We start from the raw sequence: 11,355 nt of genomic DNA on the forward strand, positions 1-11,355 counted from the left end.
TACAGGACAGAGAGCAGGTTAGTATGCAGCAGCACCCTTTCAGCCTGCCAGTAGGCTGGCTACTTCTTATCACCCCCATGGCTAACACCTAAGTCACTCTGACCTCACACTTCAGCTGCCACTATGTGCACAGGGAGCACTTGCCAACAAGCCAGGCTGCACCTTTGGCCTTCAAGGCTGAAGAACTGGTCAAGTCACACCAGCAGGCAAGCCCAAGTCCGCCCGGCAGTGTCCTTCAGATCCATGAGAACTCTCAACCTTAAAGCACACTCAACAGCCCTGCACTGAATTAAATGGGGAAAGGACCTCATGCTAGGGAAGGGATCATCCCCCTGTACTCAGCACCGGTGAGGCCGCACCTTGAATACTGTGTTCAGTTTTGGGCCCCTCCCTACAAGAAAGACATTGAGGTGCTGGAGCATGTCCAGAGAGGGGCAAGGAAGCTGGTGAGGGGTCTACAGTACAAATCTTACAAGGAGCAGCTGAAGGAACTGGGGTTGTTTAGTCTGAAGGAGGCTGAGGGGAGACCTTATCGCTCTCTACAACTACCTGAAAGGAGGTTGTGGTGAGGTGGGGGTCAGTCTCTTCTCCCAAGTAACAGGTGACAGGACAAGAGGAAACGGCCTCAAGTTACACCAGGGGACGTTTAGGATGGGTATGAGGAAAAATTTCTTCACCAAAAGAATTATTAAGCATTGGAAGAGGCTGCCCAGGGAAGTGGTTGAATCACCATCCCTGGAGGTATTTAAAAAGACGGGAAGATGTAGTGCTGAGGGACATGGTTTAGTGGTGGTTCTGGCAGTGTTAGGTTGAGGGCTGGACTCAACAATCTTAAAGGTCCCTTACAACCTAGACGATTCTGTAATTCCACTCCCAAGGTCATTAACAGAAGGTGGGTTTGCGTCCATGTGTCCAAGAACAGTCTTCTAGGCTTTTCTTTCTAGCTGGCTACAGGAATCCCCAGACACCACCTGTACTAGAGGCGGTGCAGCTAAATTAAGCTGTTCCAGCCCATTTGACAGCAGGCTGTACTACTCACCTTGCGCAGGGTTAGGACCCTCTTCTTGGTCCCAACAACACAGCCTTTCAGCATGATGAAGTCATTGGTCACCTCACCATAGTGGACAAAGCCTCCCTGAGCAAGGAGAGAACAGTTAGTGCTCTGTATAAAGCAGGACCATCAATCACACCTGCCTACAGCTTGGTGTTCTCGCAGCACTTCTGGGTCTCCACCACTCCCACATTCATCAAGATCTCATTTCCAGTATTACCTTTTGCTGATCAAGTTTCTCAACACAGCGATTTACTTGCTGCTGAAAGACTTTTGCTAAGAACAGCAGCAACAAGAAGAGGCTGACAAATAGGCAAAGCTGCTCTCCCTGATAAGTTATTCCTTATTTACAACTATCATTTCTAGGTTTGTAACATCTCTCTATACTATTGCCACATATCAAATGCAATTAGCAAGCTGCACAAGTCAATACTGAGAATGACTAAGCAACACCACCTCCCACAGCAGCCGGGTTTTATCTCGAGAGCTCTTCATTCAGTAATTTTGCAACTCGTACAAAGCGCATTTGCCTCTTAAGATTGCAGCTCACAAGCAGATTCTCTCCACAGAGCTGCAACAACTCACCAGAGGGTTAATGCTCTTGTCAGACAAGTCGTAGTCAGTTGAGGCATTGTTTTTGATCAGCTTTCCATCCTTGATTTGGTAACCCTGGCCGATCTTGTAGATCTAAAAACGTCAAGAATTTCTACTTAGGGAAAGGCAGGAGAAAGGGCCCGTCATCAGCCAAAACACAAACAATTCAACATAAGGTCGGAGAAAAGTGTCTGATGCACTCTGAAAACATGTGACCATACAAAAATTTTACAGTTATCCAACATAATGGGCTATGGTTACCACCCCCAAGATAACATTCAAACAGAGCAAAACATCCAAAGCAAAACTCTCCACTCTATTCACTGTCACACAGCGAGTGACCGTGGCCAGCTCCCATTTCCTCCCACCAGAGACACAAACCTTCTTATTGATCTCAGTCCGATGGTGATACCCCTTCTGACCAGCCCGGGCCACAGAGAAAGCCACACGAGCAGGATGCCATGCACCAATACAGGCCACTTTGCGCAGACCCCTGTGAGTCTTGCGGGGCAGCTTTTTGGTGTGCCAGCGGCTGGTAACACCTGAAACAAGAAACAAACAGTGTTGCTAACTACTGTCAAGCTGAGGTGTCACCAAACTGTTCAACTAGAGTTTAAGCCACCTTACAAGCTGCTGTCCCCATGCAACCAAAGGGAAGCCCAGGCCCAGCATCCCAAGAATTAACCACATTCCCAGGTGTAAATCCAAGAAACGATGTGGAAAACCACATCACCATGCTACCCAACCACCCACACTCCCTTCCCAGGTGTCCCCGGGTTGTGTTCTCAGAAGGAAGGCAGCATGGAATGACTCCTCATGGATGTCAGGCGCTGTGCCCAGCGCTTATTCCATGGTCTCATCATTGAACAGTGACAGCAGTATGGATCTACCTCCTCAACTCTTACCCCGCACACTTGTGAAAGCTCAAGGCTAGGATTTTATTAAAATCTGTATCCTAATCACAAAAAGGAGAACTTCCATGCATTTACCTTTATATCCCTTGCCCTTGGTGACTCCAATGACATCTATCATCTCATCCTGGCCAAAGACAGTTGACACAGGCACCTGCTGTTCCAGCTTCTCCCGGGCCCAATCCACTTTCTCAGCAACAGTGCCACCATTCACCTGGATCTCCATCAGGTGAGACTTCTTCTGTCTCAGGGGAAGCAAACGCATCTAGGAAACAAAGGATGAAATTTAGCTCCTGCTCTTCCAAGATGGACATTATTAGCTAGCCCAATATTGTTCCAGTCCTGGCCTAATCTGTTTTTCTAACTAACCGTATCCTTTTCCAAGAGATACAACATCAACATACTGAAGTAAAAGGCCCTACAATAAGGGGAAAGGCTGTTTTGTGGTTTAAGTGACAAGTCACAATATCTGGAAGTTATATGCCACCCACAGGAACACAGAATTAACAAGTGTTTCTAACCCCAAAGCCTCTAGCCAAACTCCATCCAAGAAGGACAGGAAGTAACAAGGGGCAACAGTTTTAAACTGAAAGAGGGTAGATGCAGATTAGACATAAGAATTTCTTCTCTGATGAAGGTGGTGAGATGCTGGCACAGATTGCCCAGAGAAGCTGTGGATCCCCATCCCTGGAAGTGTTTAAGGCCAGGCTGGAAGGGCCTTTGAGCAACATGGTCTAGTGGGAGATGTTCCTGCTCATGGCAGTGGGGTGGACTAGATGATTCTTTAAAGGTCACTTCCAACCCAAACCATTCTATGACAAAGCCTGCCACACTGAAGGACACTTTGGGTAAGGCCACATTTACAGTTACTTCTACCGCATCTAGCTCAGAGGGGCTGATAGAAGTATGAACCCCTACTGCAGCACTACCTTTGCTGTCTAGTATGGGAAATTAATTCTAGTAAAGTAAGTAATGTCATAACTAGACACCTTATTGCACTTACAAAGATTTAACTGCATCTCCCAAAAGAGTCTAGCAGGGCATTGATGGTTAAGGGAGACACCACTGCACCACTCAGCGGTACACCTCCTCCAGCTGAGCCACAGAAGCCACCAAAGGCCTCTGAGTGTTTGCGTCCCTATAGAACACAGCCTGAAATGACGCTGAACACATAAACCCCAGAGTTAGATGTTCGGCCTGCTAATTAAGAGAGCCCAGGTCTACATGGTGCTCAGTCTACAGGACTGAGTCCAAGAAGTTCCCGTTATGGTGCAGTCTTTTGAACACTGCTTCAGAAGATGGCCAGCGGTTGCCACCTTGGCTCCTGAAGCATCTTGTGAGCACAGGTTTTGTACAGAATGAAAAGTACTAGTATTTGCATCATGCTTAACTGATAGCATGAGGGCGCAGGGGAGGGCAGAAATCTCCCTGAAGAGATGGATCAAGCTTTGTTTGCTCTTTTAGTTGTTTCTACTGCACACCTCAGTCCTGCAGACACTTACCTGAGTGTGAGCCATGACTCTAATAACCTGGCAGTATTTCTTCATGCTATTGAAATCTTTCTCCAACTGCTTTTTGCCTTCCTCGTCTTGCCATTTCTTGCAATATTTGGTGAAGGCCTTCTTCTTGGACTTGTGCCTTCAGGAGCAGAGCAGAGACAAGGTTTGGCTAAGCCCTTCATCAATCCCCTGCGAAGTGGGGATGAGCGGAAGGAGCTGCCACCTCAGCTGGTTTCGGCTCATTGCCAGCTTCTAAGGACTCTTTTCCACTGGCAAGCGGAGCCTGGAGCTCATCAGACAAAGGCAAAGTTGCCAGAGCTGAGCGGAGCTGCCATGAATTCCAAAGCACATTAATATTCATGTTACAGAAGACAAAAGACTGTAGAGAGATGTCGAACAATAACAGAAAAAAACAGATCTTTAAAGCAATTGTCAACTGCTATCTGCTTCAGAATACCGTAATTTCCCCCCTTGCAAGCCCAAGCTATGCCCAACAGTAAGGTCGTTACTGTAACACCCTTGAGATCGTTATTGCTCTACTCTGACGTCTTCTCAGCCTGCAAAGTTCATAAACAGGCTGTAAGCTCTAGACACGCTGGAGCCACACTTGGGCAAATGCACATACTCTGAATCACAACAACAGTGCCTGGAACAGTAATCAGAAGGAACACTTGTCTTCCCCTTTCCTGAGAAAACTGGGCTACAGTCAGGACTCGACACTCAACAACAAGCGCCAGAGGCGATTTCCTTATGTCCGCCCGTCGAAGTATCATCACATGTAGCCCGTTAAGGAGATCCCAGGCAAAGCCTAACAGTGCCTCCCCTGTGCCAAGAAGTGTGCCAAGTAACATTATGCTGTCACCCTCCCAGAGCCATCCCTACAGCCTATCCCATTATTAGGCTGGTTCATCAAGGCTAAACACTGCTGAAAAAGCAGTGAAATTGATGAAAAGCCTCTTCAGAAAGTTGTACCAGCATAATCTGCAACCCAGCAGGAAAAAATTATCCATGGCACGAGATTAAGGCAACAAGCAAAAGCCCTCCTGTCTTACCAGTTCTTGTAGAAGCGACGCTTACACTCATCGCTGATGTGCTCAGCAAAGATGGTCTTGAAGCTGCGGAGACCGCGAGGAGTCTGCACGTACCCCACGATGCCCACAATGACCATGGGAGGAGTCTCCACTATAGTGACCGCCTCGACCACCTCCTTCTTGTTCACCTCTGGATGAAGACAGAAATACAGCATAACAATTAGCACCAGCATGAGCTATTAAATATTGTCTGTTCTTTCTCACTCACAAATCCTTCACGTGAAAGGTTACGTAACTCAAGTTCTTTTCACAAAGGCAAAGATGATGCATGGTGAAGTAACCAACTCTTATAAATTAATGCCTTGAAAGATTTGAGGCTGGCTCAGTAGGAAGCACAGACAAAGGCCGATAGGCACAATGGATGGTAGCGAATAACAGAACCACATTCAGGACTTAACAATCAAGAAAAAAACACCAAAGGCAATTTACTTATGTCCACCTATCGAGAAGAAGTTATCCTAAGTAACCTACTACAGTACAGCTGAAGCAAACCATCAGGTCACTGCACATCTCAGAAACAGGACCATTAGCAAGACAGACACCACTAGATGTGCAGTCTTGATGCTGGAACATGCGGAAGGGTTTGGGTGCTTTATACCCCATCCACTCCATGACTTTGGAAGTGGTGAAGTCAAGCTAGGACTAAAATCCAGAGCTAGTAACAAACAGGTCATCTTTTGCCATTCATAAGGAAAAGAGAACTACCTCCTCTATTCAGAGGAAAGTTAATACATACTGGATCCAGGCCTGTCGACTTCACGGACAATGTGGGTCATGCCAGCTTTGTACCCCAAGAAGGCAGTGAGATGGACAGGCTTGCTGGGGTCATCTTTGGGAAAGCTCTTCACCTTGCCCCTGTGCCTGCTACTGCGTTTGCGGGGCAGGAAGCCCAGAGACCCGTGCCTCGGAGCTGAGAACTTGCGGTGAGACTAGAGAGAAAGAAAATAAAACACTTAGTGTTTGCTGTAGAGATCCATTTCTACCAACTCAAGGGCCAAGGCCAACTCTCTTCTTGCCTTGAAGCATGAATATTCTGTATGTACAGGCCATTTTGCATTCTAGAAATTCTTCTCAGTCTCAAGCCATTTGGCTTCTGAATTCCATTATAATGTTACAAGAAAGTAATCCTCATGCCCCAACCATGTCCTTCCTAGATTTCCTTGATGGCCTCTCCCTTTCAAGCTTATTTTAAGACATCACCAAATCTCACTCTAGTAAGGGAACCACATAAGCTGTAGTTTGGCCACAGCACGCCACCAGAATTTCAATGCACCCCAGAAGCCTAGAAAATAGGTGCAGATAACTTGGCAATGTTTGAACAAACCAGTAACACTAAAAATGTAAGTCTACAAGCAATTTCAGTTGGAAAAGCTGCAGTAAAACAGTATTTCAACATCCACCTTTGAGTCAGTCACTTTGGGTGGAAACGCGGGGTTTTTTTTTTACCTAAGCCGTTCTCTTTAACTACCAGCCCTGCAGCCTCCCTCCGCAACCCGAGAGCCACGTAAGGCTGGGTTCTATCCAAACCCTCAGCCCAAAGAATTACCCACCTAATCTCACCCTCAAATTTAAGAAAAATACTGTAAAGATAAACACGGAGCTAACAATCGATAGCTAAGAAACAGGTCTTACTTTAAAAAAAATTACTCGACACAAGCTGCCTATAGCAGACAAAGTTTACCAGGCCCCGAAATGACTTTTTGCAAAGATGGCAAACCTGTGGCAGGGCCCAGCAGAACTAAAATTTGACACCTCTGCCCGGCCTCGCGCACGCGTGACCTTATCAAAGACGACACGCGACCCTGCAGAGGGAAGGGGGCGAAGTGCGTCGTCAGACGGACTCCTCCGCCCGCTCGCACCCCCCGCCACGGCCCCACCGCGCTGGGGGAGCGCGGAGAGCCGCCAGGCCTCACCCCCACCGCGCTCCCGGCCCCCACACGCGCCCTGCCCCGGCTGCCTGGCCCAGCAGACGCTGCTGTAGCAAAGCCGCCTCTCCATCTAGACAAAAGCCACGGCAAACCCCGCCGCGGACAAAGCGCCCTCCGGGACGCCCAGACCCCGGCCACCCAGCAGGCCCGGCCGCCCTCCCCAAGGCAACGCCTCGCCCGAGCCCCGAAATAAGCCCCGCGTCGGACCCCCGCAAGGGCTGGGGGCGGCAGGAGAGGGGCCGGGCATCGGCCGGGGGTGGGATGGCGGCGATCCCCGGGGGATGGCGCGGCCAGGCCCGTGCGGCGGCACCGCCGGCAGCACCCACCATGTCGTCCCCACGCCGGGCCGGAAGGGCCGGAAACCGCCGCGCGGGCAGCTTTTATAGTCGCCCCGCCCCCGCCGCTGTGACGCGTTGCGTGTGTGCGTGCCGCGCGCCGGCGTCTCGCGAGAGGCCGGTGGCGCTACGGGTGGGGAGCGGGACCAGAAAGGTGTCGGGGCGGCGCGAACCCCCCCCCCCCCCCCCCCGCCCGCGACAGATCCCGTTGTGCAAAGCCGTGACGTCGCCGTGCCATTGCTCAGATGTGTGTGACGTCATATCATAAAGCGTGTGTCCCACCGCAGTCCTTCTCCGTGAACAGGCTTTTCCTTCCCTTTCCGCGGAAATAACGGGCTGGGGCCGGGCTGGGAGCGAGCACCGGCCTCGGCGGAGCATCCCCATGGAGGGGTTAGTGAGGGGTCTGGAGAACAAGTCCCGTGGGGAGCGGCCGCGGGAGCTGGGGTGGTTCAGCCTGGAGGAAAGGAGGCTGAGGGGAGACCTGATCGCTCTCTACAGCTCCCTGAAAGGAGGTTGTGGTGAGGTGGGGGTTGGAAGGGACCTCTGGAGATCATCTAGTCCAACCCCCCTGCCAGAGCAGGGGCACCTAGAGCAGCTTGCACAGGAACGCATCCAGGCGGGTTTTGAATGTCTCCAGAGACAGAGACTCCACACCCTCCCTGGGCAGCCTGTTCCAGTGCTCTCCCACCCTCAAAATAAAGTTTTTCCTCATGTTCAGATGGAATTTTCTGTGTTCCGGTTTGCGCCCGTTGCCCCTTCTCCTGTCCCTGGGCGCCACTGAAAAGGGTCTGTCCCCATCCTCTAGACACCCGCCCTTTAGATATTTGTAAGCACTGATGACATCCCCTCTCAGCCTTCTGTTCTCCAGGATAAACAGACGCAGGTCTCTCAGCCTTTCCTCTTGTTCTAGTCCCCTGATGATCTTCATAGCCCTCCGCTGGACTCTCTCCAGTAGTTCCTTGTCTTTCTTGGAGTGGGGAGCCCAGAACTGGACACAGTACTCCAGGTGTGGCCGCACCAAAAATGCAATAACAAGAAAAACCAAAAAAAATTCATAAGATAAAGTAGGTTTCACTGCCAACAGCGGCGCCCATTACTTTTGCATATATCTCAAAATAGAAAAAGACATCAAGTAACGTCTCGCTTTTCGTGCAGGGACACGTTCTTGAGCCAACTGTGTCTTCTTCGGGGGCTGCGTCCTGCTGCGTATTCCCACAGCGCTTGGTACAGCGCAGCCCCAAACTCAATCAGGGCCTCTGTCTGCTGCTGTTGAATTCATAATAAACAATAAAACCCAATGTAGATGCTAGAGTTACGCCGTGAGAGAGGAACTGAAAATAAGGCTTGCTGTGGAACCCGTCTGGAGCTGCTGTTGTTCACGCCGTTATTTCTCTTGCTCCATTCCGGCACATGGATAAGCACCGCCAGGACCAGCCGGGTCTCTGGGAGGTGTTGGCCGTCTCAGCCCACGTCGGAAACTCGCACACACGGGAGCGGGCACTGGAGCATCTCTTCAGGGTAGGGGCGAAGCAGAGCTGAGGTGAAACCTGAACGGGGAGGGAGCTGGAGGACAGGAGATAAATTATTCACTCTCCCTCCATCCACGCCGGGAAATCAGATAGGACCCAGCTGAAGAATGTCCCTCGGACTTCCCTGGATTGGGAACTGCATGAGCTCGTTTGCGGGATAACCTATGTGACGCACGGCTCTGGCTGAAACATCCCCTGACGCAGCTCTGGTGCTCAGCCACCTCCCACACCTCCTGGCCAAGGAGAGGGAAGGAGGACCACCCCCAATGATCTGGAGTGGACCCATGTCCACCCAGTGGCTGGGAGAGCCGAGGGCTTCATCCAGCCCACCCTCCAGCAGCCAAGGACTGGTCCCTTTGGAGGAGGGAACAACTCCTGGCCACTCGCTCAAAATGTCAGGGTGTCACATTGCTGCTGGGTCAGCCTGAGAGCCTCAGCTGAGGTAACATGGGATGAACCCCATCTTCAGATAACTGGCATGGCATCCGGCATCCGGGTGGCTGTTAAAGCTAAGAGCCTGGCCAGCTCTGCTGATGGCCACGTGCTGCTACCTACAGCCCCTCTCTGGGGCGAGAAGGCAGGACACGAGAAAAGTGAGGAAACCGAGGAAGCCGCTGTGTGGTTGAGATGGTGTTAGATACATCCCCGAGGTTATCTGTGGAAAATAACCAAACTGCTGGATAATAAGATCCACCCCCACCACATCCAGAGGCTGAATGTACTTGGAATAAGTAGATAATTTTGCGTTATTATAAGGAACATGGGCCCTAATCCACCACTGCCTGTGGTACAAAAGTGGAATGCAAACCCAAGACCATGAAGATGATGGTACCCAGAGATGGGTGGGCTGGAGATTCCCACACACAGGGCACCTGGAGTTTGCCCTCAGGGTCTCCTGGGGCTTACAGAGAAGGATGTGTGTGACAAACAGAGCACCATGGGGAGACCGGTGCCCCCAGGGATGGCTCCTTCCCTGAAGGGGACCCCAACACCACGTGGAAGCCGTCCAAATTTCCACCGTGGGGATGCTGACCTGAACATGCCATGTATGTGCTGCACATTACGGTTCTATCAAGGTACTGCAAACGTTAATTAAACAGTTCAAGCAAACACCTACCTACAGAGCCAAATCACGCCGCCAGCTGCGCAGGTATAACACGGCCAAGCCATTCAGCGTGGGGAGGCTGGTTACTCAGCTGCCATGAAATAATTAAGGAGGGCATATCCAAGGGTTAAACATGTTTAATCAACTCCCAGAGACCTTCCACCGCCCCTCCCCAACTCCGGTCCCTGCAGGTTAAGTAGAACCCAAGGCTGGAGGCTTTGCTGGAGGGGTTCTGTGGGCAAATCTGTGTGAAAAAGCCTGTGGAGACCAAGAGGTGCTTTGGAGGACATTTTGTTGCCTGCCCTAACCTGGCAGATGGTGGGAAGGGACCAAGAACAAACTGGAGGGCTGAGGGTCCAGCCATGCTGGCACTGCAGCTCATCTTCCCACAACAGAGCTGCCCCCATCCCTGGAAACTGTCAAGGTCAGGCTGGGGCTCTGAGCAACCTGATCTAGTTGAGGATGTTCCTGCTTATTGCAATGGTGGTTGGGCTAGACGACCTTTAACTTCCAACCCAAACTATTCTGTGATGCTACGGCTGGATGCGATGGGGGAGTGCCCATCCCCTACCTCCAGCCTGCCCCTTGGAAGGTGTCCCACTAAGGATGAGGGACGGCTACTCACTTTTTAGGTTGCTACTCCTAAGGGGCGACCAAAGGTGGGCTTTAAATGGTTTCTTTTTATCTATCTCCCCCAAATATTTCCCTCTTGCTCCTGCACTGAGCTCTTGAGCTGCGGAGCTGATTTGTAGATTGTGCCAAGAAAATGGATTTGGATTCGGGCAGAATGAAATGGTGCTAGTGGAGGGGTCAAGCACGTTCCCCGTCCCACTGCTCTGCCCTTTGCCCCCTTGCTGCTAACCTGGCTCTCTGCATAGGTGTGACCTGGAGGCGAGTGGGACATAAGCCATCCAGCCGGTCATTCTGCTTTGTCAGCCTCCGTGCGGATGGTTGGGTGCAGCACCATTGCTCCGCCCGGGTCTGGAGCAGAAGCAGCTGGTTTTGCTGCGTACCTGGCTTGTTTGGCCAGGTCCAAACCCCGTTCATCCAGAACATTGGAGCATTTTGGGCACCTGTTTAGCAATACCAAACCTCTCCCCTCTTCATTTATCTCCCCTCTTTCATCCAACTCCCACAATTCATGGGGATGTAGCTTTCAACACGGGGACTTTTGTATTTCTGGGCCCTTTGAAGATGTCCTGGAGCTGTAAGACCTCACAGAGTGCTCACAGCGTTCCCACCTCACCCTTTGGCCAGCTGCTTCCAGCTTGCTTCCAACCTGGTTTCAGTTGAGGATCTCCGTAATGAAGAG

At 51.0% G+C, this 11,355-nt stretch overlaps 1 protein-coding gene and 1 non-coding gene across 3 annotated transcripts in view; both read right to left on the reverse strand.

The window, feature by feature from the left end:
* The window catches only part of RPL3 (ribosomal protein L3), a 61,564-nt gene that overhangs the window by 954 nt on the left and 49,255 nt on the right, over positions 1-11,355 (reverse strand). Inside the window, exons 1-8 of one of the 2 annotated variants that reach the window (XM_063322464.1) lie at positions 7,401-7,478; positions 5,883-6,075; positions 5,108-5,276; positions 4,059-4,194; positions 2,635-2,821; positions 2,027-2,187; positions 1,637-1,738; positions 1,040-1,135 (exon numbers count right to left, since the gene is read on the reverse strand). In XM_063322464.1, the coding sequence (XP_063178534.1) occupies positions 1,040-1,135; positions 1,637-1,738; positions 2,027-2,187; positions 2,635-2,821; positions 4,059-4,194; positions 5,108-5,276; positions 5,883-6,075; positions 7,401-7,403 (1,047 nt within the window). In that variant the 5' untranslated portion in view covers positions 7,404-7,478. Of the gene's footprint in view, positions 1-1,039; positions 1,136-1,636; positions 1,739-2,026; positions 2,188-2,634; positions 2,822-4,058; positions 4,195-5,107; positions 5,277-5,882; positions 6,076-7,400; positions 7,479-11,355 lie in introns of those variants that run through there. The other variant, XM_063322465.1, reaches the window with a different exon arrangement.
* On the reverse strand, positions 2,424-2,516 carry LOC134510506 (small nucleolar RNA U83B). Its single transcript, XR_010069644.1, has one exon. It is a non-coding gene; the product is annotated as a small nucleolar RNA U83B (small nucleolar RNA).

Source organism: Chroicocephalus ridibundus, chromosome 1 (assembly GCF_963924245.1).
Source record: "Chroicocephalus ridibundus chromosome 1, bChrRid1.1, whole genome shotgun sequence".
NCBI classification, from domain to species: Eukaryota; Metazoa; Chordata; class Aves; order Charadriiformes; family Laridae; genus Chroicocephalus; species Chroicocephalus ridibundus.